Source organism: Silurus aristotelis, assembly GCF_946808225.1.
Source record: "Silurus aristotelis genome assembly, chromosome: 17".
Classification (NCBI taxonomy): Eukaryota; Metazoa; Chordata; class Actinopteri; order Siluriformes; family Siluridae; genus Silurus; species Silurus aristotelis.
Genome location: NC_139590.1, coordinates 11,371,318 through 11,398,279, shown reverse-complemented (window position 1 = coordinate 11,398,279; position 26,962 = coordinate 11,371,318). Strand labels below are relative to the sequence as shown.

At 36.6% G+C, this 26,962-nt stretch overlaps 1 protein-coding gene across 2 annotated transcripts in view; it reads right to left on the bottom strand.

Moving 5' to 3' along the window:
• Positions 1-22,305, bottom strand: part of aatka (apoptosis-associated tyrosine kinase a) — a 32,502-nt gene extending 10,197 nt beyond the window's left edge. The window contains exons 1-3 of one of the 2 annotated variants that reach the window (XM_083566616.1): positions 21,600-22,305; positions 8,626-8,759; positions 3,643-3,781 (exon numbers count right to left, since the gene is read on the bottom strand). In XM_083566616.1, the coding sequence (XP_083422742.1) occupies positions 3,643-3,781; positions 8,626-8,759; positions 21,600-21,681 (355 nt within the window). In that variant the 5' untranslated portion in view covers positions 21,682-22,305. Of the gene's footprint in view, positions 1-3,642; positions 3,782-6,732; positions 6,868-8,625; positions 8,760-21,599 lie in introns of those variants that run through there. The other variant, XM_083566617.1, reaches the window with a different exon arrangement.
• Between the last annotated feature and the right edge of the window lie 4,657 nt (positions 22,306-26,962).

Below are 26,962 nucleotides of genomic sequence, written 5' to 3'. Positions count from 1 at the left end.
AGTGGAATTTTGGAGCTGTGCATTCTTTACCCCACAACTGGCATTCCCACTGAAGGCCAGTACCAGCCTTGCACCATCTTAAAAATGCATTACAGCTTTTTTCAGATTAGATTACACATTTGTGTGGAACATTTACCCCATGTAAATATATGACATCTATTTTATAGCTATACTTGTGAGCCTCATGTCCACAGAGGAAAAAAACATTGAGGATTTCTTCTCATTTTTACAATTCTGTAATGCAATAAAGGAAAAGCCTTCTTTCCCCTGCAAACCTAGATCTTATTATTGTCCGATAGTTAATCCATTGGAACACAAGTTTTTATTGTCTCTGAACTTCTTAACTTGTCCAAGCTAGAAAAAGTAAACCAATTAGGGTCTCAGGAGAAACAACTCCAGTAATGTAAGATTGTTGCTCAATATTATTAGCACAATTTTTTTTCCATCTTCTTATAATCGGTTTCTGTTAAAATTATATTGAAATCCTTAAATGCCATATAAATGTCACTGTATACCCTGCATGTGCAGTGTATTGTACTAATTGGTCTGTTATGCCATTGTTCTTTTTTTGGTGGACTTGTATTTGTAAAAAGAAAGCCATATGGGGAGGAAGAGAATATACAAAACTTTGCAAAAGCAGTAACCAAACATGTTGCAATATTCTTGCATTCCACATAAAATGTCTAGTGTCCCACATTTACCATTATTTCTGGAGCATTCCATAGCAATTAATTCATTATAAAAATTGTGTTAGTGGATAGTGTATGGACTAAATCAGATAGGAATGTCTCTATTTTACAGGGGTATTACATTATCATGTTGTACTAATCACTCACTGTCGATTTTTTAGGAATTCAGAAGTTCAGCAGATTCATGCAGTATTTTTAGCTTCTCTATTATATCCGAGATTTTACAAAAAGAAAGTTTTACAGGATGGAAACCACTCATCAAAAGGTCTTCAATCTTTTTTTGATCAAAAAACATATGCATCGACATTTAAAGACACATCACGTATGCCTAATTATAGAGATTATATACAAAGATTTTAAATTCTGATCCAATGTAACATCAGCCGGCTGTTCTTATTTAAATTTTCCAATTTAAAGGTTGAGAAAGAAGATGGACGATGAAAAAGTCTGATTTGGCTTTACAGTGACCAAGCACTGCTTAGTCTAATGGGGGGACCTAGAGCCACATTTTCCCTCCCTGCAACACCTGAACCAATCATATAGCTGTAACTATAGATGACTGGAGGAAATGATCCTATTGGCTTCCCTGCTAAAGGATTTTGCTTCAGTCCAATGTTCCTCCTTCTACCCCCTCCTTAGTCCACACAGAGAGAGCATGTGAGTCATAAAGCGAGCATCTGACATACTGCACCACACACAGACACACAGTCCCACTCATGCTCAATCTGCCACCCAGTCTGCAGTTTTCATGTAAAATCCCAAAAGATTTGTATTTATTTTCTACAATCCTCCAGATTTGAAATCAAAGACATTTTCAATCTCGTTGGATGAATAGACGTATTGTAATTCTCTACAAATGACCAGAGTATAGCAACAGTGAACAACCTAGCTTCTATGTTTTTCTATCTTTGCTTTCTAGTTCTGGTTTTCAGATGGCTTTCTCAAGCCACGCCACAATCCTCTGGGCCACTCTTGCTGCATGTTATGCAACAGACAGATGTGCATCCAGCTCTCTGAGGCAGCCATCTCCATGTTCAATGTGAGAATGCAAACAAACCGACTCTTTTTTCCATATGCAACCCCAGCAAACTAAGCCAAAGGTCCTGGTCTTTAAAGGCCAATTAAGACATGCATAAACTATACCACACTAGTGTCTACATAATACCAGTTCGGTATGTCCCTGCTACACTCAGACACACTACTGTTTCCAGATAGATTAGAGATTGCTGAAGCATGCACCAGCACAATGGCTGTTACAGTCCATGTTAGTGCACACAAAAACACACTTGAACCTCTGTCATACATTCAGTATTTGTAGGGATACATTTTAAACACAAGCTAGAGTACAGTTCTTGGTTTTATCAACAAAATCTAACCTTCCCAGAAAAAAAGAGTAAGTCATTTATTTAATAGCAACACTAAGGTTACAAATCTTCAGTAAATAAATCACATAGTTTTGAGGGTGGCATTTATAAATGTATCAATCTCTGAAAACAGAACAGAATAGAATATATAGAATAGAATATAGAATTTATTGTGCATATGTACATATAACATTCCAGATTTTAAGTATGAAAAACACTAATACACTATACTACTGTATAATGAATTTATGTGCATACTGGAGACATTCCATAGATATTATGTCTACACACCCTTAATTAAAATGGAGGTATTTGTGAAGTAAAAAAAAAAATAAAGAAAATACTTATTTGCACACCCTTAAACAAATAAAGTGATAAAGAATCTTTTGATTTTATGATAGCACTGTCATACTTTGGGTAAGAGTCAGCATGGCACATCTATCTGGAAAAAAAACAATCCACAACCATTAAATTGTAAGGCTATCACTTGTGTACAGAGCACTTCAGGTCACTTCTTTTTTTATATATACGTATATTCGGGTCTGATCTCTGGTTAGATCATTCAAAAAAGACAGATTTTTGTGTCAATTTTAACTTAGAATATGCCTGAAGGTTTTGCACTGGTCGACTGGTATTTGTAGCAAGCCAGTGATTACTGAACCAGTCCTGGCCTAAAGCAAAATGCTGCCACAACCATGCAACAATGTTTCCTTATGGTCATGTGCATTTTTTGTACCAAACATACCTTTTGGACACAAGTCTTTTTCATACCATAATACATTTCGCCACAGGGTTTGGGTTGATTAGCTGAGAATGGATTTATTTTCTTGTGTACCCTGCTCCTGATCAATATCGTTTAACAAGTATTGCAAGTAAAATAAACCAAAAAGGTTCCAAGAAAATTCTACAGAAACAAATGGTCTTTATTTTGGGGATTATAGGAATACTCTAACTGATGTGTTCATCCTGAACACAGCCAATTCCCCACTTGTAGAAGGATGTGCACACAAATATGTCATAACTTTTTCAGTTTTTCCTATTTTTGATCTAAAATATTTCTAATTGGTTCACACTTAATTTGTATACATTGTTTACACTGAGGGTAAAAAAATAATCAGATGAAATGAATCAGTTTATTAAATTTCTTTACTTAGAAAACCTGCCATTATAAAAGGAGTGGGTAGATTAATTATGAATGCATTTTTTCATATTTGTCATATTTGTTAGCTGCACTGGAGATCCAGTAGAAAACATGGATTAACTGACGACATTTGATGTATGTGGAGAATTTGATAAATACTTTAATCAATATAATAATAAACCTTATATGCTCTTGTATATTAATTACAATTATACTAGTGTACCGTAAATCTACCACAAACACCATTGTTTTTTTTTTCTTTTCAATCTTTTTATATTAACCTTAAAAGTGACAGTGACTATTTTATAGCTGTTATATAATATTATAATGTTTTGATATAAGATTAAGGAACATAACAATTGTTATAGGAATATAATCAACTGTGGTATGGAAACTCCCTGCTGCTTTGCAGTCCGACATGGTACATTCATCTACAACATGTTCTTACTTGATCTACATGGTTGTTTGGCCACAGGCAGTGAAACCTCAGTGAGGGGCAGGACATAGACATCTGGGGCATCTTGAGAGCCAGAGGAGGCAAGAGTGGACAGATCTGCCTGGTAATCCTCACCGGGGTTTTCAAACTCCTGCACAGTACAAATAAACAAAGGCAAACATATTATATTACACAAATATTCTATATTCACATAGAACCATATATTGTTAATACACCTATATGTGCTTCAACATTCCATTCTTAAACCATGGACATTAGCATGGAGTTGGTCATTCATTTGTATAACAGCCTCCACACTTTAGGTAGAGCTTTTTTATTAGATTTATGGGATATGACTGAGCCTATTTAGCCACAAGAAAATTGGTGAGTCAGGGCACTTATTTTGGACACAGAGGTATTGTAATGCTGGGACACGTTTGGGATAGATTCTTTGTTCATATGTTTTCCTTGACAAAGTCATTTCTTGTCCTAGCAGTGTGGCTTGTACTTACTAATTACTCGTAAATAAATTGGATGCATTTCTCTGTAAATTGATAGAATGTTTCTGTACACTTTTAAATTCAGTCTTTGTCTACCAGCATGAACTACATCATTAATAATGAGGAGTGCACCTGTTCCAGAAGCTGCCACACATACCCCAAGCTAAAACACTACCTCCACCTCCATCAGTTTTTTATATCGTTTATAACTTTTCTAGTATGAATGACTGAAATAACGAATTTGCTAGTTCCTTGAAATTTTCTAAAAGGAGTTTTACTAATACTATATCTGAGAATATTAGTCTTTTTGAATTCATAAAAAGCAGTTTACAAGCATACAAAAAAAACAACATACAATTGTGCTAACCAGGAGGGGTTACACAGCATTTTAGCTTGATTGGATACTTAGATCCTGAACTACATGTACTAGCTTGAGTATGGAGCATTTGGTGAAGACTACAAAACACTTCTATAAGTAGCTCTGGATAATGCAAAAGTCTGCATTTTGTGTAGGTATTTTCTGGATTATTGTAGATATCTGTTTACTTAGGCGGTTTAAAATCACTGTACTGAAATATTTTATGAACACTATTGGTTATTATTGTTATTATTATTATTAATAAACTGATATGAGAAATCGGACACAGTATAAACAGAAAATAAATAGTAGCAAACCTTTTTTAATAGCAGTCTTAGAGAACATAACCAAATCTTCTAAATAAATATTTGACAGATTCGCCCACTTGATTTGTCATGCTATTTGACTTTGTGGTAAATTCAGGAGTGGACTTCAGGAGCACCTTCTATTTCCTTGTCATCCAACTTACCCCCAGTACCATCAATATTATTGATGAGACCATTAATTTTTCATTAGTAAATTTTGCTACCGAAATTGACTGCAGTAATTAATGTAGCTCTCTGCCTTACAGAATCTTACTGCACCGTTTAATCACTTTCTGGTGTTTGGAAGTTCAACAGACTGACTTCTATATACTGAGGAACAGATGGAGTAGGAAGCTGGGCTGGAAAACTATGACCTACTGGACACTCTCTCCCTCCCTCTCTCTCTTTAGCCCTCTTTTTCTCGCCTCCTTATGCTGATGAGACACAGATAAAGCTTCTATTTAACTGATTCTTCACATGCTCCCATTGACCCAAAAACAAGCAGGCATTCATAGATGCACATACACAGGAACTGGTTTCTACAGAATCAACCTGCAAATCACCTCCACAACTGTCCAGCCTCCCCCTCTTATTATAAACCCTTACCCATACAGAACAGTGGAGCCCTCTGCTGCACCAAGACCCAGTACCTCCAAGAACGAGAAAAATAAAAACACTCACTTGTTAATTTTCATTAACTGACACGTAATAGGACTGTAAATACTCATCATTCAAACACAACTCAAGAATAAATACCAAAGCCAAATATTCTTTTTTAAATTATTCATCCTTTAATTTATTCATTCATCATTCTCTCATCATTCATCAAGTCCTGGTTACATTATATCAGTCAATTGCTATTATTTAGACAATTGTGTTGTTAGTTCATGGAAAAAAAACATAATCTAAACTTTGGCCAAAAAACTGTGCTAACAACAATCCTGTCTCTTGGTTGCTCACATACGCAAGCACAGACATGTCATTTGTAGGTTATGCCAACCCGGTGATTCACTGTAAAGCTAAAATACTGGCACGGATTACGTAGGTGAAATATCTAATCATATGTTATTGCAAAGATTTTACCGCACTACGCCACGGCTGAACTGACATCACCTAATCTTGATAATGTGTTAGTTGTAACTCCACCCCTTTATACTATTACATCAGTCTTCTCAAGGTTATGAAAAAAAGACTAGTATGAAATTGTCATAAAAAAAAAAAAATAGGACTAGTCTGTTTGGCTATTTGGCATTTTGCATTTACGACCCTTCCGTTGGATTAACACATATCAACGGTGTTTAAAAAACAAGTCCTCGCAATTCTCGTTTGACGTGCAAACTTTATGCTTTAATGATCGGTAAAGAAGGGGACGAGGGAGCTCACTAAAGAACAAGCAGCTGCAGACAGCCTCAGAGCAGAGGAAGAGGGGGCGGAAAATACTACTGCAGAGCGACTCGGTTTATACATTCCGTTCCCTTCCCCCTCGCATCCTGTGCCTTTCCCTCTCGTTTTATCCCTTTTTACTCTTTCTGTCCATTTCTAATCTCTGTCTAACTAACCACTGTCTGACCAATGCTCTCTAATGACAACCCACATGTACAAAGCTTGCCTCTCAGCAGGGTGGCAGCACTGCAACGTCCACATCATAACAAACACTGCCCTAATTAGCAGTGGCATAGTGACATCTCTAAACCACTAAGCGTGGGTGAGCCAGCGATAAACCTGCCACCTACAGTACGAATACACATACGCACAAGCCATTCCCCTACTATAAAGTACACTTGTGAGGAGCACAGAGGTCCAGACTAATAAAACCATGATACATTAATTACTAGTGTATCAGAGTTGTCATTGGAGAAGCATGCTGTGATGCCTCACGCTTCATACTCTCTAAACAGGGCCAATGGGACCTGGAGATAAATCAGTATACGATCCATACCTGCATCTGTACGAGTGCATGACAAAGCAGCCTGCTTTGTCTTCTCCCCCTGGGTTTAAGCTGAGTTAGGAAAGTCCACAAACTCTTAAACACGATTCAGTACAGTGTTCTGAATTTGTTTAGCTTTTTTCTAGTATCCTCATGTCTTGGAACAGACACACTTCCTATTTTACCAGTTTCAGTTCACACGAAATCCAGCAACTCTGTCTGTCATAATGTGACCGCATCCAAACTGCTGTTCATCCATGTTCTGATGTTTATTTTTCCACTTGCACATGCGAGAGAAGTGAAAACTCCATAGAGAACTGAGAACTACCAAAAGGCACAGCCCTGAAGTTTTCATTCTGTTCAGCAACAACTTGAAGACATTCCTCCAACAATATAAATGATGCCACTGATATTGTTCTCTAAACTTATTTTAGCTGTTTCTTATCTAATTTTATATTATTTATCTTATCTGTATTATTGTTAATGCACATTGATTTGAAATTCAGACTCATTGTTAATCTTATTGTAGATCATTCCTGCATTTGTACAAACCAAACACTTCTTTCCAGTTTTATCTGAGATACATTCTCTTTGTGCCTTCTATCGACACGCCTTTAACAGTTTACAGGTTGTGTAAGGTGATCTGAGTGGCAAATTCTGGAGTAAATATATTCACTTACCATATATAAGCATTGTATGTACTGCATTTACAACAACTATGCTTATTTAAAAGAGTTGTTGCAGTAATGACACTCATTACACCAATATGTGGAACCAGAATAAACACAGATGCTGTTTACACGACGTCTCATTATCTCATGTCAAGTGTGTGGAAACTGCAGCTGACTCAACTTCGTCCCGACAGCTCTGTGTTCTATTAAGTTTGTTATACGTAGGCTTATTTATTTCATTATTTTTGTTCTGTTGTTAGCTTTCCATCAAAAGCGATCTAGTTTAAGTTAAGAATATTAAAGCAAAACGGCATTATTTTTTTTATTGTTTATCACAGCAAAATTAGTGTTACATTTTTAATTAATTACTGAGTCATTGATCCCCGAAAGCAGGACCAATACATGCTTACCTGAGCTGATGTCAGTGACTTTCAGTTTTTCGAGTAAATTGATTTAAATGTTATGATGAAATTGGTACTTTTTGAAATCATTTGTTTAATATTTAATGTAAAAAATGAAATGCTTCTATATGTCTGATATAAGCTGCGGTTCATTGTGGGAATCATTGATTCCAACATGTACTACGACATTCTGAAGCAGAACATGATGCCCTTCCTTTAGAAACTGGGCAGAACGGTTTTTTAACATAATAACGACCCCAAACACACCACTAAGATGGACACAGTTTTGACATGTTCACATAGGGTAAACTCACTTTTGTTCCCAGCTATTTTTAAGAGGACAGTAAATCTGTACTGCTATACAAGCTGCACACTGATTACTCTAATATTTATCCACGTTTCATTTCTATAGTATTGTCACTTGAGAACATATAATAAAATGGTTGAATTGGTTGAATGAAATGTGAGGGGTGTACTTTTGTAAAGTACTGTACATGTCCAATATTGCCACACCTTGAGTTTTGGGAAAATCCTTTAACTGGATAAAAATTCCTAGTGTGAATTCTAGGTCAGGTTCCAGTTTTGTCTCTAATATAATTCTTTTTTTTTTCTCTTTGTTTCACTTCCTTCATCTCTGCTAATAAATCAAGCAGGGACTTTATCTGTGTTGTGGAAATTATGATACTGCTATACTATTACTCTGATAGTGAGTCATAGTTATATTAAAAAAAATCTTTCTCAAGCTAAGAGCTCACCATTTCATTTCTCATCTGCTTCTAATTTTTCCAACCGGTTTGATGGATGAAGTGAGTTAGCGAGAAGGACGCACTCACCTTGAAGCTGATGTCCCCTTTCTTGCAGCACAAACAGGCCAACATGAGGAAGATGAACGTGAAGAGGCCAGAGAACGAGACGGCCACCACAGCAAGAGAGGATGGCCATGACAGCTCACTCAGGGGGGTGCCACCTACAGGACCCAAGCAGAGAAGCAACCATTATTACATCATGAATATAGGTATAATCTTGTCAGGTCACTTTTTTTTATTTTTTATAATGAAGACGTTTTATTCAAGACACTAAGGAGAAATAAGACATGGAAACAATGAATGACTTAAAAGCTGGGAAATGTCAGCAATGCAGCATGAAAATAAGCTTTGTGTCCTCCTGTAGCGCAAGGAATAGAGACACTTTTGTGGCCCATTTAGAGTCTATTCATTTCCCAAGTCAGTTTATCTGGATGTTTCATAAAACTCTATAAAACAGTATGTGCCTCCTGGTGGTTGATTTAATTTTGTGGCTGCCATGTGTGAGTGCTAGATCACATCACCTCCTGTGCAAGACCATGATGAGAATAGTTTTAATGGACTGTAAATTGTCTTTCACTGTTGCTGCTACACTAGGAAACAAAATCAAGGGGAGGGAAAAAAAATGTAAGCTGTGATATGAAGAGGTTCTCTTCAGTAGGAATGATATCACTCATCCTTAAAGTAGCCACAGACTCAAAAATGTGCTCCTGAAATTATTTGCTCCTCCAGCAATATTTTTTTTTCAATATATATATTGGTGTATTTGTTAATTAAAAGAAAAGTTTTTCCATGACACTCAGAGAAAGTTCCCCATTTTAGAAATGACTAATGACATCTAAGCAGAGCCTGAATGCTAAGTATCTAATTTAGCTAATATTAGTGATGCATACAGTAGTTCTGCTTGATATATATTTACAGATCAGGTACTGTTTGATAAATTGCTGAGGAAATATGAAAAAAAAAATCAATGCTGAGTGACTAAAATCCCAGTTGTATCTACCTGCTACAAATGTAGCTTACATTTGGCTAATTAGCTAACCTGCTAATGATAGACATCTACAGGGTACAAGGTGATACTTTCTACTGTATTTCGTGTAGGTTGGTTTAAACTCTAATACGTAGGTGTATGGCACATCCAATATTTGGTCATTCAAGTGAAACGTGTGAACGAAGAAATAATAATAAAAATAAATAAATAAAAAGTTTTTTCATGGTCTGTTTTAGGCAAACAAATTCAAACAGATGTATAAACTGAAAGTATGGAGCAAGATATTAAAACTGGCACCGATGCTAACATTTACATTCTTTTAAGTAATTAAACAAATATTTCTCTTTTTCTCTTCTGAAGAAAACATTCTACAACAACTATATAGACTAACAACTATGTTAGTTTATATATCATAGGATCATAGGAAATCCCAAAGGTAATCTTTTCCCCCCTATTTTAGAGAATAAGGCAGAAACTATACAGTTAGGGTTATACTGTAATAAATGTGTGTATCTCTAATTAATATTGTCTCCTTAATAAAATGGGAGAAGATATTTACTGTATTTTGATGGAAGGAACCATTGACGATGGTTTATAATAGCGAATAGCTTACCGAATATAAAGCAGTAAAAACAAGGATAGAATCTCCTGCTTAAATGTAGAGTCATAGTGCTTAAAGATCAAAAAATAACAAACGAAAAAAAAAAAAACAATACAGCATCTGTGGTATCCGGTGGCAGAAAGAAAACTTTGGTGGAGGCACCAAAAATCCTTCCTATTAAAATACATCAGATAAATAGTCGTCCTCAGTGACACGAAAAAAGAGGGAATTCGTGTCTATGAACACAAATCAACAGATTAAATTGAGACAATGAGACTGGGCTGGTCAGGATGTGAATTGTAGACAAGGCTTATTTTAAAAGACTGTCACAGTGGATTGATTTAGACATGACTGTGCTTTGAGCCTTATGGTATATTATGTTTTGTATATTTTGAATTTGAAAGTCCCATGCTGTGTCTAGCGGTGTGACATGTTTGAGCTTCTTTTTAAGCTAGCTGGCTAGTTACGTAGATTTTTTAAGCCTGAATCTGGTAATGAATGTAAAGATATATTGACTAGCAGACCATGGCGAATTATTTTAGCAGCTTAAACAAAGAGTTCAAAAAATATAGTGATGAAACCAACCGTGTAAAAAAAAAAAAAAACCACTCCAATTTTTCTAAATATGAAAGCATTTTTGTAAATTGTTAGCAAAATCGAGAAAAACCTTTAAAATTCCATGTAGCTGTATTTATCTAGACAAATTATTAAGAATCGCCCTGATACAAAATGTACTTATGTATTTTTTTTTTTTGGACATACAGAAATATGTAACAAATATTCTACATATTATAACAATGCATTATATAAAAGATACATTACATGGTCAGGTGTATTGTAGTAAGCAGTAGATATTTGTATGTAAACACAGCATTAATTATAGAGCTTGAGCAGCTGTTTCCTGATAGATGATGACAGGAGTTTTGGCTAAAAATCACACAAGCCTTTTCACAGGCTGTCTGGCGGTCGAGATAAAAGCTGCAGGGCCAGATATCACAGTTTGCAGCATTCAGATTTAATCTGATTTTCAATTTAAGCCTTCAACTGGCAAGTGAGAGTGGGTAATATGACAGTAAAGTCACACTCAGTCTCACATGTGCAGGCAAATGAATACACACATACAGCCAAATTGCGTACAATCTTGTTTGATTCTGTTGCACTGGCTAATGTGCAAAAACCTCAAAAACACACACATACACACAAATATACTCCGTTCCAAGAGTAATTATGTGTCAGGAAAGTAATCTCTTGCTTGGTTTTTACTTTAGTAAGCATCCCGCTGAGCACGTAGCCTTAGGGAGAAACCGTAAGCACAACATGACACATGCTTATAAACATAAGCGAATAAGGAACATGGCCGGTGATCTGCAGTCTGTCTGAATACACATGTTCCCTCAGCTCACTCCCATGACTCCATGGTAACAGCCTGGTCAGCTGACCCTGTCATTTCTGACAGGCTCTCACAGCATCCTAAATCTCTTTTTTGCTGCCTAACCCCTATTTTCATCACATTCCAGCACATTTTCTGCTGATTCATTAACAGCTGGGCCTTCAAGGGCTTCTCACTCACTGTCTCTTGCTTCTTCCATCTTATTTATGTTTTCACTCATCATCTTTGCTGCATGCCTTCTCTAACATACAAACACACACTAGCTGTGCTCTGTCCAAGACTAAGCATTACTGTGATGACTGATGTGACACATTATGGTGGCTGACAGGCCAGGAATCAGATCCATCCAAGGACATTCTGATTGGAAACCGTGTAGGGGCTAGCGAGTAAGAGTATGACTGAGTTCTTGAGAGACTAGACTAGAAATGCTATGCTACATTCTAGCACTGACTCAAATCTGTTTTTTACTGGCAAGGAGCTGGTTCTTTGACCAGAGCCAGCAAATGTTTAGGAAAGCAGACAGCATTTTTAAATCCTGACCAAAATATTTTCAAAAGTTGTAAAGTGCTAGTCTGTTAAATATTCAAATGTGAATTTCCACATGCACAGTAATCATGTATTCGTTACCTCTGAACTGAGGGAAATATTTTACATTGAGATCAATTACCTCAGCTGCTACACACAGCTCATCACAATTATAAATGACCTTATGTGCAAAATGTGCCATGTATGAGGCCTGGTATTTCTTTTAATCTTAGCAATGTAGCTCCTATTATTCAGTAGACTGCAGATTAAGCCTATTTTATATTTACTTGCATGCCCTGTTGCATTTATACTTCATTTTAATCAATGCCAGTGCTAAGGTAATTTTACAGGTTGAAAAAATGAATTGACATTCAGTGTAGATTTCTCTCATATTTTTTCATAATTTTTATATTAGGAACGAGGGATTATATACGAGGAACAACAGAAAAATATTTCCACTCCAGTGGAACAAGCGCAATAATGTCACATTAGATACATTTATTTCCTTCTTTCTCCTGCCAGTTTCCTAACTCTTATAATTATTGTGATTTTGAAAATGGGCAAAAGAAACATTCACACCCTAAATCCTTTGTGTATCTGATAAAAGTGACTGCATCACCATTTCCGAAAATGAGAAAATACTATTTAATACTTATTAATATATATGATATTAATAATATATATATTAATAATTATATATAATATATCAATATATAATATTAATATAATTCTATGCTGTTGTTTTTGCTAAATCATTGAACAAAAACTACCTTCGGATATACAGCACTACAGTTCTTTTTTTTTTTTTTTTATAAAGAAATGAGTAAATGCATTTTTGTGCCATCAAAATGAAATGTGGTAAATTGTGGAAATGTGTACCATTTAAAAAGAATGTAGACTATGAGCATGTGACACTCTATGTAGGACCAGTGTCCATATTCCTCAGAACCAACCATTTTGCACTGCACTACAATCTCCAAAGCTGTCCTCTACCCAGACTGTATGGCCATGTACTGTAGCTCCTTGCAATGTATAACTGAGTCCTGCTATGGCATTCGACAGTGGGTGATAGAGACATAACAGAATATGGGATGTGAATGCTTCTTTCTTCAGCTGTTCACACCACTCATTTTAAATATTACCTCAAAAAGTACTTGATAAGCTGTATAGGCTGTATGAGATATGTTAACTGCATAGCTACAAGTCACAGAGGAAATGCAAACAGAGCCACAAAACATTTCCTGCAATTCAGGTAAAAGATTAGCCGGTATCAGCCTATTCGGTCCTATATAGGCTCAATAATGCTAAAAAAATAGCCAAGTAATAAAATAGCTGCCAGATGGATCAGCATAGACACATATGTTGTCTTCATATGCACTTCAATATCTGTCACAGGCAATCAAAAAGTCCAACCTTAATGTAAAGGTTATTGTAAAAAAATACTAAGTAAAAGAAGTTTAGGAAAAAGAAAAAAAAAAAAAGTAGAAGTTTGTGTGAAAGACCACACCTTAAACTATTCCCTTCCGATCCCCATGACAGTGTATTCACACCCCCCGCCTCTCTGTCTCCTTAATCAACACCTCTTAGGCAAGACTCATCATTAGGAGCCTGGCTGTCTACAGCAAAGCTAAAAGCCTCCCACAACTCAAGCAGTAACTCATATTCCACTCCCATTAAATGTCTATAATCATTCTGCATTCTGCAATCGTTCTCATCTGAAGGTGACAGTCATGCAAAATTTAACTTAATAAAATCTGTAGGTTCTTAAAGGAATCAACATAAGGATGGACAGGTTTCCTTTTGAGTGGCTTCTCTCAAGCCTTCCTCTTTGTCATCTCAGACAATTTTTCTTTTTTGCTTATCAAAACACAAATCTACATCTGGATTTCTTTGACACAGAAGTTATTGTTAATGAATTGAACAGATTGAATTTATTTGAATTTCAAACAGAAAAGAAAATACTAACATTAGATGGATACTAAAAGTAAATTTTCGTTATTATATCAATGTGCCAATCATCAGCAAGAGAATCTTGAAAAGACTCACCCTTAACATGTCGAAATTTCCATCATATTTGCTTTCGCAACATGGACGTCTGCATTAAAACAATAAATGCAATGCCACAAACTCTGCCTAGAAAAACCCTGATGGCCATACTTTTATAGCTGTATTTGACAAAGCAGAAGTCTATTCAAGAACTTTGGCAGCATGGGGTCTCTCAAGGGCCCAGGGAAAAGAAATGAGTTGTCGTGGCAACGGTGAGCAGCAGACCATTGCCTCATCCTATGCTGTAAGTAAGCGCACAGTCCATGCTAGAATCAGTCCAAACACTACTGAAGCAGGAGGGTTTGACACAATTGCATAGAGAGCAGCAAGAGGCTGCTGATTTGACTGCCTGCTTTTCTTTTAACCATCCCCAATCTATCGGTGTGTGTGTCTATCTTTTTCTCTCTATTTGCAGTCTTAGTATGACACAGAACAAGGCAGATACAGTATGAAACTGCTTCCTCTGCTTGCACTCCTAAACAAATATACAATTATTGCCCTTCGGTCCTGGTAAAGAGTGTTGATGCTACAAAATGGAGTTGTACCAAAAATATAGTGAGACAGAGTGTGACAAAGATATCAAGGTTGTTGCTAATGATAGTAAAGAGGTTGGTGCACAAAGCATTTGAAACATTTGGAAGTACCATTCACAATTCTCCATCTCTCGCTCTTTTTTTTTTACACATGCCTAGCAACCTCTTGCTCCATTCTCTCTTTGGATAGGCGTGTATTCGTGAACACTGGAGTGCATCTTAATGCAGCACGGCTTTGATGGCAGACCTCATTCAGCGCCATGGCAAAGCTGACCTTTCTGGACTTATGTAGGGCAGAATGTATTGGTCTCTGCTTTGGCAGTGGCCATGGATATAGCATCTAAAGAGATGCACGAAAAACAGTGCTCGAACATTTGTGAATCGTAAGGCTTCTGAATGATTCATTCCACACATAGGAAGCGGGATTAATAAGTATTATAATAAACTTTCTTTTCGGCTTCTCCCGTTAGGGGTCGCCACAGCGGATCCTCCGCACGTTTGATTTGGCACATGTTTTACGCTGGATGCCCTTCCTAACGCAACCCTCCACAATTTATCCGGGCTTGGGACCGGCACTAAGAGTGGCTGGGGATGGTTCCCTGACCGGGAATCGAACCCGGGTCGCAGCGGTGGGAGCGCTGCATCTTGACCACTAGACCACCAGGGAACATTAATAAGTATTATAATAATGCATAAAAAACAAGATCCACATATGATTTGTTTTTAGAGACCAGGATATTAAGGATGCACAAAAGACACCAAACAGCCAGCAAGAAAGCGAGAAAAACACTTCTTCAGAAGGAAAGCATTATCATTTTTATGTCATCAAGGGATATTTAAAGGAAAAAGGAAAGGTTCATGGAGGAAAGGCACCACATCCTGCAAAAAAGGAAATATGAGAAGCACTGATAGAAAAGCCAAGGCTGACATAAGTTCTTAGTCCCAGAAAATGGGGATAAAAAATTGGGATGAATTATTGCCAAAATACCTTTTGGATGATGTCGAAATAATAGTGATAACAGTAATGTGGCACTTTCTTCTATCCTGCTCATTTAGCACAGATGGCAACTCAACAGGTTGTCTGTTTTACTGTGAAGACCACAGTCACTCTCTGACTCCGGAGCATGATTTCTACAGAGCCACCGCTCCCCGACGGTGTTGAAATAAAGCTGTCTCCAATACCATAGAACCGAAACTAACAACATTTTTAAAATGTGCACCTTTTTATGTCATGGCTTGTGTGGCTACAGATGGCTCAGCAGTTTTGGAGCTGATGCGGGCAAACTGTTCACAGCTTGTGCTCACTTAGTTGAGGAAGTATTTTCCTCAGTGTGTTCGTGGTCACAGTGCAGCTTCTTTATGACTAAAGGAAATATGGGTTTTTCCACCCTGTTTGTGGTTGTGTAAAAGTCACACTCAGGAAGGAGGAAGCCTGAAGTGTTTACACAACTGTTCCTTCCCCAGGAACAACATGTGTGTCACAGATAACCAGCAATGGCATAGACATACATACACATCAGAGTTACAAAATGCCTGTTTGCTTCTATGTACAGTTTTTGTTTTACATTTATAACCAAGCATCTTAAGAATTGTATAATAAAAGCATGATTCAACATGTTCCGCATTTATAAATAACAGAAGGCCTGACCTTGAATTACTGGGTTCACTGACCAAACTCCTATTCAAAACAGGATGTCACAAATTTCAGCACATGCATTTTATTTCAAGTTCATGTTTATGTTTATCTATGATTTCTGTGCTCGCATGTTGAGTGTTAACTTGATTAATGTGGTTATTTATGTGCTGTTCTTTCTCATTGTCTATGATGTTTGTCGCCTTGTTAAATCTAAACACTGCTTCTGTGTTTTCTGGTTTGCACCCTCCCTTGATGTTCATATGTTGAATATGGATTATCCTGCGTCAAGCCTGACCACCACTGAACAGAACTGAAGCTTATGCAAACAAAGAAAGCCCATGTCAATTGACATGAATGTGAACAATGCATGCACAGTGCACATTCCTGAAATTATTAGATTTTGGTAAATAAACCAAGTCTGATACAAAAATTACTGCAGAAACTGCAGTTTGAGCAGGTGATCAGCTTTAAATCGACCGACACCCCATATCATTTTTTGTCCATTATCAAATTCATGATGAGTTTTGCCTGTAAATATACTTTGAATACAAATGTCGAGAGAATGTGTGTCTTTATGATGTTTCTTATTTCCTAAAATGACCCCTGACTAGAAATGAATGTAAAGTTATTGCCCACATAAGATGTTTTTTTAAAAGCCTTGCTGTCTTAGCCAGACTACATTAGCTATGATAAGTTATAGTATTGGCATGGTCCTGTCTTTCAGGTCCTAGCAGAAACCACTCTGCATTACTCTTTATTACCTTGGGGAAAAATATAGAGAATACAAGACTTGGTCAATTAATAAGAGTATAAAAGGATTTTTAAATAAGATTATGACTTAAAAAAAATAGCAGTCAGAGACTGATTTATGCTTTTGACTGTTGTTGGCTTCAATTCAGGCAGAAAGCCAGATGTTAAGAGCTGGCAGCAGGCAGTGTCACAGAAATTAATAAGGCAAATGCTCTACTACCAGTGCTCTTTCACAATAGAGAACCTGAATAAAAAGGCTAAACATCTTAAATCCACAGCAAGTATTTATTATCTCTTTAAATTTCTGAAAAGTTATTAATAGCTAGACATTTCAATACCTCAGAAACTTAAGGTTTTAAGTCTAAGCCATAGAGCAAATTCTAAAATGATTTTGTGTGGCTGAAAATCATCCCCTACAAGAGCATTGGATTGTCAAGGCAAATTCATTTTGAATTAGCTAAAATATAAAAGCACTTGGGTTTAAGATCAAAAGATGACAGATTTATGATTGTAATTTCCTGATAGTTAGGTCTAAATGTGTTAATTTAAGCTCAGACATTTTTGGGTGCACAAAGGTAAAGAAATATATAACTTAAAAGAAAAATATATTATTAAAATAAAACAACACTTGATATTTATTCTTGGGGTTATTCTCTTCAGTCTCCTCTTCGGAAGGTGAATGCATGCTCAGTTGGGTTTGGTAAAAGTCAGTCTAATAATTTTGACCTTTCCCCTGGATGATGTGCTTTGTTGTGTTGCTATTATGTCTTGGGCCACTATGTTTTAGGGCATCATAGAAAGAGTTAGGGCATAATTTTTTTTTCCTATTTAAATATTCTTTGGAACTTGATCATCTGTAAATCACAGAGTGCTTTTCATTCAAAAAATAATTGTTGGTGAAAATCTGTTTTATGCCTATTATGTCTGCCAGGACAGGTGCAGCGTGAACAAATCCACTCTCCATGGTGCTGAAACTCTGCACAGGTATTCTGACGCCTGAGACTGGCATTGACCAATATTCTGTAATGCAATACATATATTATGAGTCACGACTATGTTGTAACAGTGGACACAATCACAAAGGTAGAATTCATGGGCAGTAATTACATGCTCCAAAAATCTGGTGCATTTTGTTGCCAGCATTTGTTTGGTCGCCAGTATAATAGGAGTGTTGTACTGTTCCATGAAAGAGAAAACAGGTTGTCAGTCTTCATTGTAACTAAAGAATGCATTTACAAATGCATGTTGGCTCGGTGTCTTGCGCGAAACCATTTTAACATATGATAATTTAAAATGTATGCAAGAACTCAGTGTGGGAGCAGACAATCGCTCAGTGGCATCGACTATTAAAACCTTCTAAAAGTCACATGTGACCACAATTAAGAGGTCAATCAGCTACGCAGGCCATCAGTACCACAATTAGTATTGATCCATTCTGCTTTATGGAATGTTGATAACAAAGAAAAAAACCCCACATATTTTATTGATTGACATGGGAGAAAAACAGTGCTTGTCCTTTCCTGATTTGAATCAAGTCAGTATTATGTGAGTGGGATCTTATAATATGTGTGAAAACAGATATAATTGAAGGTCTCTCTGACCACTTCAAAATCCACAGCATGACAAAGAGAGGCAGTTTGAATATTTTGACTTTGAAAGCTAACATCAAAAAAGTAGGACATGCAATTGCCTTCTCAGCATTTAACCTATTCCAGATAAATGTTTTAGTATTGTGCATTAAAGACTTAAGACTATAGTTGCACAGGGTTATTTAATGTCCACCAATAAATGTTTAAAGCTCTGTACTAAAAATCAAGTGATTCATCACTAGGTTTTAATCCATCAATAAAAGCAAAAAAATAGAGTCCTATCAAGTCAGCATGAGTTCAGAAAATAACTGCAATAAACAGGTAGGTTTCTTTAATGACCTTGTTTCTAAAGTAAATGAGGATGCGTTTCGAGATTCTGTGTGCTTGACCTTGAGAAGATACAGTTCAAGATGAACACAGACCTAATAGCAGGTTACACAAACTAAATTATATTTTCAGTCAGTACAGTTTATACATTTTATTTAACTTACTATTTAAATCAGCAGCCAGTCACTTTATAGGCTGAATCTGATGTTAAATCTCATTTGTGCAACATAACTGGGATAATTTTAGTATAATTTACAGGCACCACTCTGTGGTTTAATTTCCATCCAGATCTGCAATGTTGGCAGGGTTTTCTGTTGTTGACTTTTTTTATTTTACAAGGGAAATTCCAGCCTGAATTACTTAATGTTTTTTTTTTTTTTTTTTAAATCAACTGTGCTGTTATAGTATCCAGTAGGATTCAGTGTGAATTTGCTGAAAAATGCTTTTGCTTAAATGCCATTTAAATATTTTGTCCACAGAATAAGATATAATATTTCTGGTGTTAGCAAAATGATGAATGTTTAGAAAACAAGTATTTTAAAATGTCATTATTCTTTCTTATTGTCTATGTATTTTCTTTAGCAGGGGGCAAAATAATTGTCCCTTGGATGTGATTCCACAGGTAGAATATTGAATATTATCTTGCTTACAGGGATTGGGATATTAAACCGTTTTCTTGAGCCGTGTGTATGTCATGATATTGTGGCATATGCTATTAATTATTTCTTCTGACTTTAGTTGTTACCTTTGTTTGCTTGCGTGTCTTTTGTCCAAGATTTCTTCACAAAATATGTAAGAAACAGGAATGGCAATGGTTTAATATCCCAATCCCTGTAAGCAAGATATTAACTTTAGGGTACTAACACACAACACACTTGCATGTCTTTATCCTTTTACAAAGTGTTAAAAATGTTTGTGATTTGCACAAAAAAAGAAAATCACTGGTCTCTTGATTCACACCCATATAAACAACATACTATATATTTTATGGTAACATAAATTCTCAAAATCCATTACTGGGCCAGTCATTGTAACAGATTGCCACTGACTCAGGCCTGTTATGAAACATATATCACATCAGCTGAGGAGGCAGCCTACAGCAATTCAGCAGAAAGGCAGGGGGGCACAGACAGACAGGGAGGAGAGAGAGAGAGAGAGAGAGAGAGAGAGAGAGCGAGAGAGAGAGAGAGAGAGAGAGAGAGAGAGAGAGAGAGAGAGAGAGAGAGAGGCTATAGACCATTTTCATCAATTTAATCAAGCCAATCCTTCCCACTAGAATGAACTCTCAGCCTGCTGTAGCAAGGCACACACACACACACACACACACACACATATATATATATATATATATATATATATATATATATATATATATATATATATATATATATATATATATATATATATGCCTGACCCCTGAACTGCACCATGTCTCACTAACAGCTTTCATGAGAATAAGGGAAGCCAGCAGGCTTTACAACTCCCTTCGGTGGGCAAGAAAGGGGCAATGCAGTTTAACCAGGTGGACTGCAGAGCCATTCTGTCTGCAGTACTGAGGAAGCATTTACATAATAGAGCATTACAGAAAAGCCAGATTCACTACTAATGAAGTGGTCGTCCAGCTCAGAGTATATGCAGCATGAACCACAAGCTCTCTCAGACACAAAAAAAGAAGAGCAGAAGGAAAAATCAGATCAAAGAGAATTCAAAATGATGAAGAATTAATCTTAGTATGGTTTAGATCACCAGTATAGGCATGTGGGGCATGATGATAAACCCCTAGCTTGCTAACATGTGGTAAAACCCGCATTGTATCTAAAAAGGCAAGCTCAATTTGGACCTGGATGCTGCATGTTGGCATGACACGCCTGAGCTGAAGAAGTCGTTTTTTTACCGATATTTGTATGCTCAGCACACAGCCTGCCCAAGACGCACTCTCACACATCTAGGGCACTCAGACCAACATTGATCCCTCGTGCAGGTCCTTCTGGACCCTTGAGGGCCCATTGCAACCTTAAGCACACATTTATACACACACTACTGACTCTAGATAGGAAGTTCACCCTGGACTACAGCTTCAATGCAGTGTGACCCGAAATAAAGCCCATCCATGAAATGAAATCAATGGGGTGGCCTTTGTGTCAAGGTTGTTCTCATCGTCTCCTACAGCTCTGCCTGCTGTTCAGTGTGTCCTAAAGACCTTTTGCAGGCCAACAACCTCTCCATGGAGTAAACAACAATGCTATGGGGTAAGCATGCAGCCATGTTATGTAACAGGGCCACTGTGGGAACACACACACACACACACACACACACACACACACACACACACACACACACACACACACACACACACAACCATAACCACAGACAGGAATGCAAAGGTTGGCTAGTGGAGGTTTGGAAATGTCTCAGTGTTAATAATATATTTTACTTGGAATGTTTAGAAGGACCAACACACGCTCCAAAAAAAAAAAGGAAAGAAAGAAAGAAAGAAAGAAAGAAAGAAAGAAAGAAAGAAAGAAAGAAAGAACCGCATTACATCAAAACCGTCATGAATAAAATGTGATAATAAAATAGATTATGTTTTTGATTTAATTTACGCTTGACACTCACCTGTGTCGTAATGTGAGCTGAAGGCAAAGCTGGGGTTCAGGAAAACCGAGGACATGACCACGATAAAGAGCGACGGTGGCATCCTCGTCCTTCGGAAATCTTGACGGAGCTCGACTGCGGTATTTACACCCCCCCCCCCCCCCCTATTATTTATTTATTTATTTTGTACAAATATTAACTATTAAACACGGTCGTACTGACAGAAATCAGAGCCGACAGTGAAGGTGAAGTCAAATGCGGCATTTTACTCGTCACGGTGTCAAACATCAGCCTTGAGCACTAAACGTCTTCTCTCCGTCCTCCCTGATATCTGCCTTTATAAGCGCAGTCACAGGTTTGATTGACAGGCCGCTGTCCCCGCGCATTTCCCCGCACATTTCCACGCGCTTTTATATTATTATTATTATTATTATTATGACGCTGGTTTATCGCGTTAGTTAATGTCGTAGTCTGGACGGATGTCTCTTCCGCGACACACTGTTCCTCTGCGTCCCTTCTTCGTCCCTGCACCAATGCTGTTGGCCGTCGTCCAGTCCCGGTGCTGCTAACATCAGAGTTTCCTGTACGACACGGTCATTTGTAGCCAGCGCCGGAATGCAGCATCGGAGCTGTTAACAGACTCTAATCTGCTGCTCGTATCAGTCAATTAATAATACCGCTTTATGACGCGGCTCTTTATAGACTGGATGCGCTCGAGGTGACAAGCGCGACATCTTCCGGCGGAACGCGGAACAGCACGGAGGTCAATGAAATGTGATTTTTGGAACCGTTGTGCGACTTATACAGATAACTACAATAATAATAATAATAATAATAATAATAATAATAATAATAATAATAATAATAATAATAATAATAATAATAATAAGACATGTAGCATGTTTGGTTATACATTTTACACCAGAGCTTGAACTTTAAAATAATTAAGTCAAGTCAAGTCAAGAAGCTTTTATTGTAATTTCACCCATATATAGCTGACGCAGTGCACAGTGAAATGAAACAACGTTCCTCCAGAACCCTGATGCTACGTACAACAACAATCACAGAAACAGAAAACACAGGGCTAAGGACTAGTAAGTGTCCTCGACACATAACGTGCATGTGTGCAACCAGGTGCAAACATTGCAAAGACAACACAGGACAGTGCAGGACAAAACACAAAACACACAATAAGGAATTATTTAGGTAAGGAATTAGTAAAAAATGAAAATAAAATTGATTTATTTATGTATAAAACAATATAAAAGAAATTTACTTAAGAACGAATGTGCATAAAAAGTACGAAATATTAGTATGCATACTTGTAAAATAAGTTTGCATACTTAAAATATTAGTATGCATGCTTAAGCATACTTGAAACATTAGTATACATACTTGAAAAATAAGTATACATAAATTATTAGTATGCATACTTAAGCACACTTGAAAAATAACAATGTATCATTGAAATATTAGTATGCTTGAAATTAGTATTTGTATTCTAACTCTCACTTTATTGTGTTACTGCAAGTCAGTAAGTCTGTACTATTGTGACGAACATATATTTTCTTTCTCCTTTTCCACATTTTTCATATTTTGCACTGATAATAATCTTTAATTAAAATGGACATAATAGAGCTTCTCTGAAATACTTTGTATATAATTTCAGTTTAGTGGTAGCAGACTTCCACCAAATATATATCAGCGTTACATCAAATGTTAATCTTTATAAAGTAATTAGATTAGATTAGATCAGATTAGATTAGATTAAACTTTTTGGACATTGTGCAAGGTACATGTACAGAGCCAATAAAATGCTGTTAGCGTCTAAACAGTAGTGCATAAGTGGCAAATTTACAATAAATAGCAATAAAATAAACTGGGTATGAGGTCTATCTATACAGAGATGAGGGTGAATAATGTACAGAAGGGGCAGTAGGTAATAATATATGGTGTGTATATATAGTCATATACAATATACTGTAAAGATTATGCATAGACAGACATGTCAGAAGATAATATACTTAAATGACATGATATACTTATGTAGAAGTATGAATGTATGTATGATAGAGTATATACATAAAAAATATGGGTGGAATACCCAGTAGTGCAATGAACACTAATATACTGTAGATGCATACAGGTTTTCTTTAGCATCTTCTACTTCTTTCGGCTTCTCCCATTAGGGGTTGTCCATCTCCATACTAATCTGTCCTCTACATCTGCCTCTTTCAAACCAACTACCTGCATGTCTTCCCTCATCACATCCATAAACCTTCCTCTTTTCCTACTTCCTGGTGGCTCTATCCTCAGCATTCTCCAACCGTTTTACCCCATGTCCATTCTCTGCACATGTCCAAACCATCTCATTCGGGCCTCTCTCACTTTGTCCCCAAAACGTCCTAATAAACTAGTTTTTTAATCCTGTCCATTCGCGTCACTCTCAATGAAAATCTCATCTTCAGCTCTGCCACCTCCAGCTTCACCTCCTGTCTTTATATTTTGCCTAAAATAAAACATTAACATTTTTTAAATATACATACTAATATATTAAGAATGCATACTTATTTTTTTAAGTATGCATACTTGTTTTTTTTTTTAAGTATCCATACTTATATTTTAAGTATGCATACTAATATTTTAAGTATGTGTACTTGCATTTAGTACATTTTTTCATGTGATTTTATTTTTTGTTTTATTATAAAAGACCATTTTGAAAGCTGTCATACTTTACCTGCTTCTTATTAGAAGTAGGTATTGCACAAACCCGATTCCAAATAAGTTGGGACACTGTACATATTGTGAATAAAAACAGAATGCAATGATGTGGAAGTTACAAATTTCAATATTTTATTCAAAATACAACATAGTTGATATATCAAATGTTTAAACTGAGAAAATGTATCATTTTAAGAGAAGAATAATTTTTAATTTCATGACATCAACACATATTAAAAAAGTTGGGACAAGGCCATGTTTACCTCTGTGTGGCGTCCCCTCTTCATTTTATAGCAGTCTGCAAATGTCTGGAGACTGAGGTGACAAGTTGCTCAAGTTTAGGAATAGGAATGTTGTCCCATTCTTGTCTAATACAGGCTTCTAGTTGCTCAACTGTCTCAGGTCTTCTTTGTCGCATCTTCCTCTTTATGATGCGCCAAATGTTTTCTATGGGTGAAAGATCTGGACTGCAGGCTGGCCATTTTAGTACCCGGATCCTTCTTCTACGCAGCCATGATGTTGTAATTGATGCACTATTTTGTCCGGCAATGTCATGTTGGAAAATGCAAGGTCTTCCCTTAAAAGACGATGTCTGGATGGGAGCATATGTTGTTCTAGAACTTGGATATACCTTTCAGCATTGATGGTGCCTTTCCAAATGTGTAAGCTGCCCATGCCACACGCACTCATGCAAACCCATACCATCAGAGATGTAGGCTTCTGAACTGAGCGCTGATAACAACTTTGGTTGTCCTTGTTCCCTTTAGTCCGAATGACATGGCGTCCCAGTTTCCCAAAAGGAACCTCAAATTTTTATTCATCTCACCACTGAACAGTTTTCCACTTTGCCACAGTCCATTTTAAATGAGCCTTGGCCCAGAGAAAACACCTGCGTTTCTGGATCATGTTTAGATATGGCTTCTTTTTTTGACCTTTAGAGTTTTAGCCGGCAATGGCAAATGGCACGGTGGATTGTGTTCACCGACAATGTTTTCTGATAGTATTCCTGAGCCCATGTTGTTATTTCTATTACAGCAGCATTCCTGTATGTGATGCAGTGCCGTCTAAGAACCCGAAGATCACGGGCATCCAGTATGGTTTTCCAGCCTTTGACCCTTACGCACAGAGATTGTTTCAGATTTTTTGAATCTTTGGATGATATTATGCACTGTAAATGATGATAACTTCAAACTCTTTGCAATTTTTCTCTGAGAAACTCTTTTCTGATATTGCTCCACTATTTTTCGCCACAGCATTGGGGGAATTGGTGATCCTCTGCCCATCTTGACTTCTGAGAGACACTGCAACACTGAGGTCTCTTTTTATACCCAATAATGTTGCAAATTGACCTAATAAGTTGCGAATTGGTCCTCCAGCTGTTCCTTATATGTACATTTAACTTTTCCGGCCTCTTATTGCTACCTGTCCTAACTTTTAGTGTAGCTCTCATGAAATCCAAAATGAGTAAATATTTGGCATGACATTTCAAAATGTCTCACTTTCAACATTTTATATGTTATCTATATTTTATTGTGAATAAAATATAAGTTTAGGAGATTTGTAAATTATTGCATTCCTTTTTTATTCACAATTTGTAGTGTCCCAAATTTTTTGGAATCGGGTTTTTATTTGCATGTGTTGTATAAGCACCCACAAAGTAGCCACCTTTTGCTTTGATTACTGCTTTGCACACTCTTGGCATTCTCTTGATGAGCTACTTTGAAGAACCTACAACATGACATATTTTCAGTTCACTTTTTTGTTATGTATATAATTCCACATGTGTTAATTCATAGTTTTGATGCCTTCAGTGTGAATCTACAATTTTCATAGTCATGAAAATAAAGAAAACTCTTTGAATGAGCAGGTGTGTCCAAACATTTGGTCTGTACTGTATAAGCATGTATATTAAATTGTGATTTGTTTAGTCTGTTTTGCAAGTTCATTTCTGAGATTAGAATTATTTTCTTTATTACTAGGATTAAGATATATGCATAATTTGCCCTTTTCATACTAAAGCATATGCAGTTTTTTTGTGTATGGTTTGTCCATCCACTGATAGCTATTTATTTGCAGACGTGTCTGTTTCTACACACTTACAAATTACTGATTTGCAGTGGTGGGAAGTAATGAAGTACAAATACTTTGTTACTTGTACATAAGTAGATTTTACCAGTATGAGTATTTTACCTTACTATTTAACTATATAACTTTTTGCTTTCATTTATTAAAAATATTTCTCAAATATTTGTACTTTCTACTTCTTACTTTTTCAAAACAGGTTTGTTACATTAGATTCAATCCACTTGCTTAAATGTCAATATTTATTCTTCTCATTGTGCATTTTCAGCCCATCAACCTATTTTCTGTCATTGTGCAGCTTTTTCAATCTACCACTGGTGTATCATTTCCTGGCTTCCACACACAACAGATGTAGACTAGTTTACGAAGCTAATAATGAGCAAGGCAGGAGGCAACAAGAAGTATGGGGGTAACATGGATGAGACAGAGGGAGTCACTGATGTAAACATGACTGAGAAAAGAGACATTTCTGATCACCTGATCATCATAATCATCTTTTCTCTGCTTGTGTTCTTTATGGTGGATGTTCAGACTGGATACATTCATTTCATAACAAAATGTTACATTTGTTTTGTATTTCT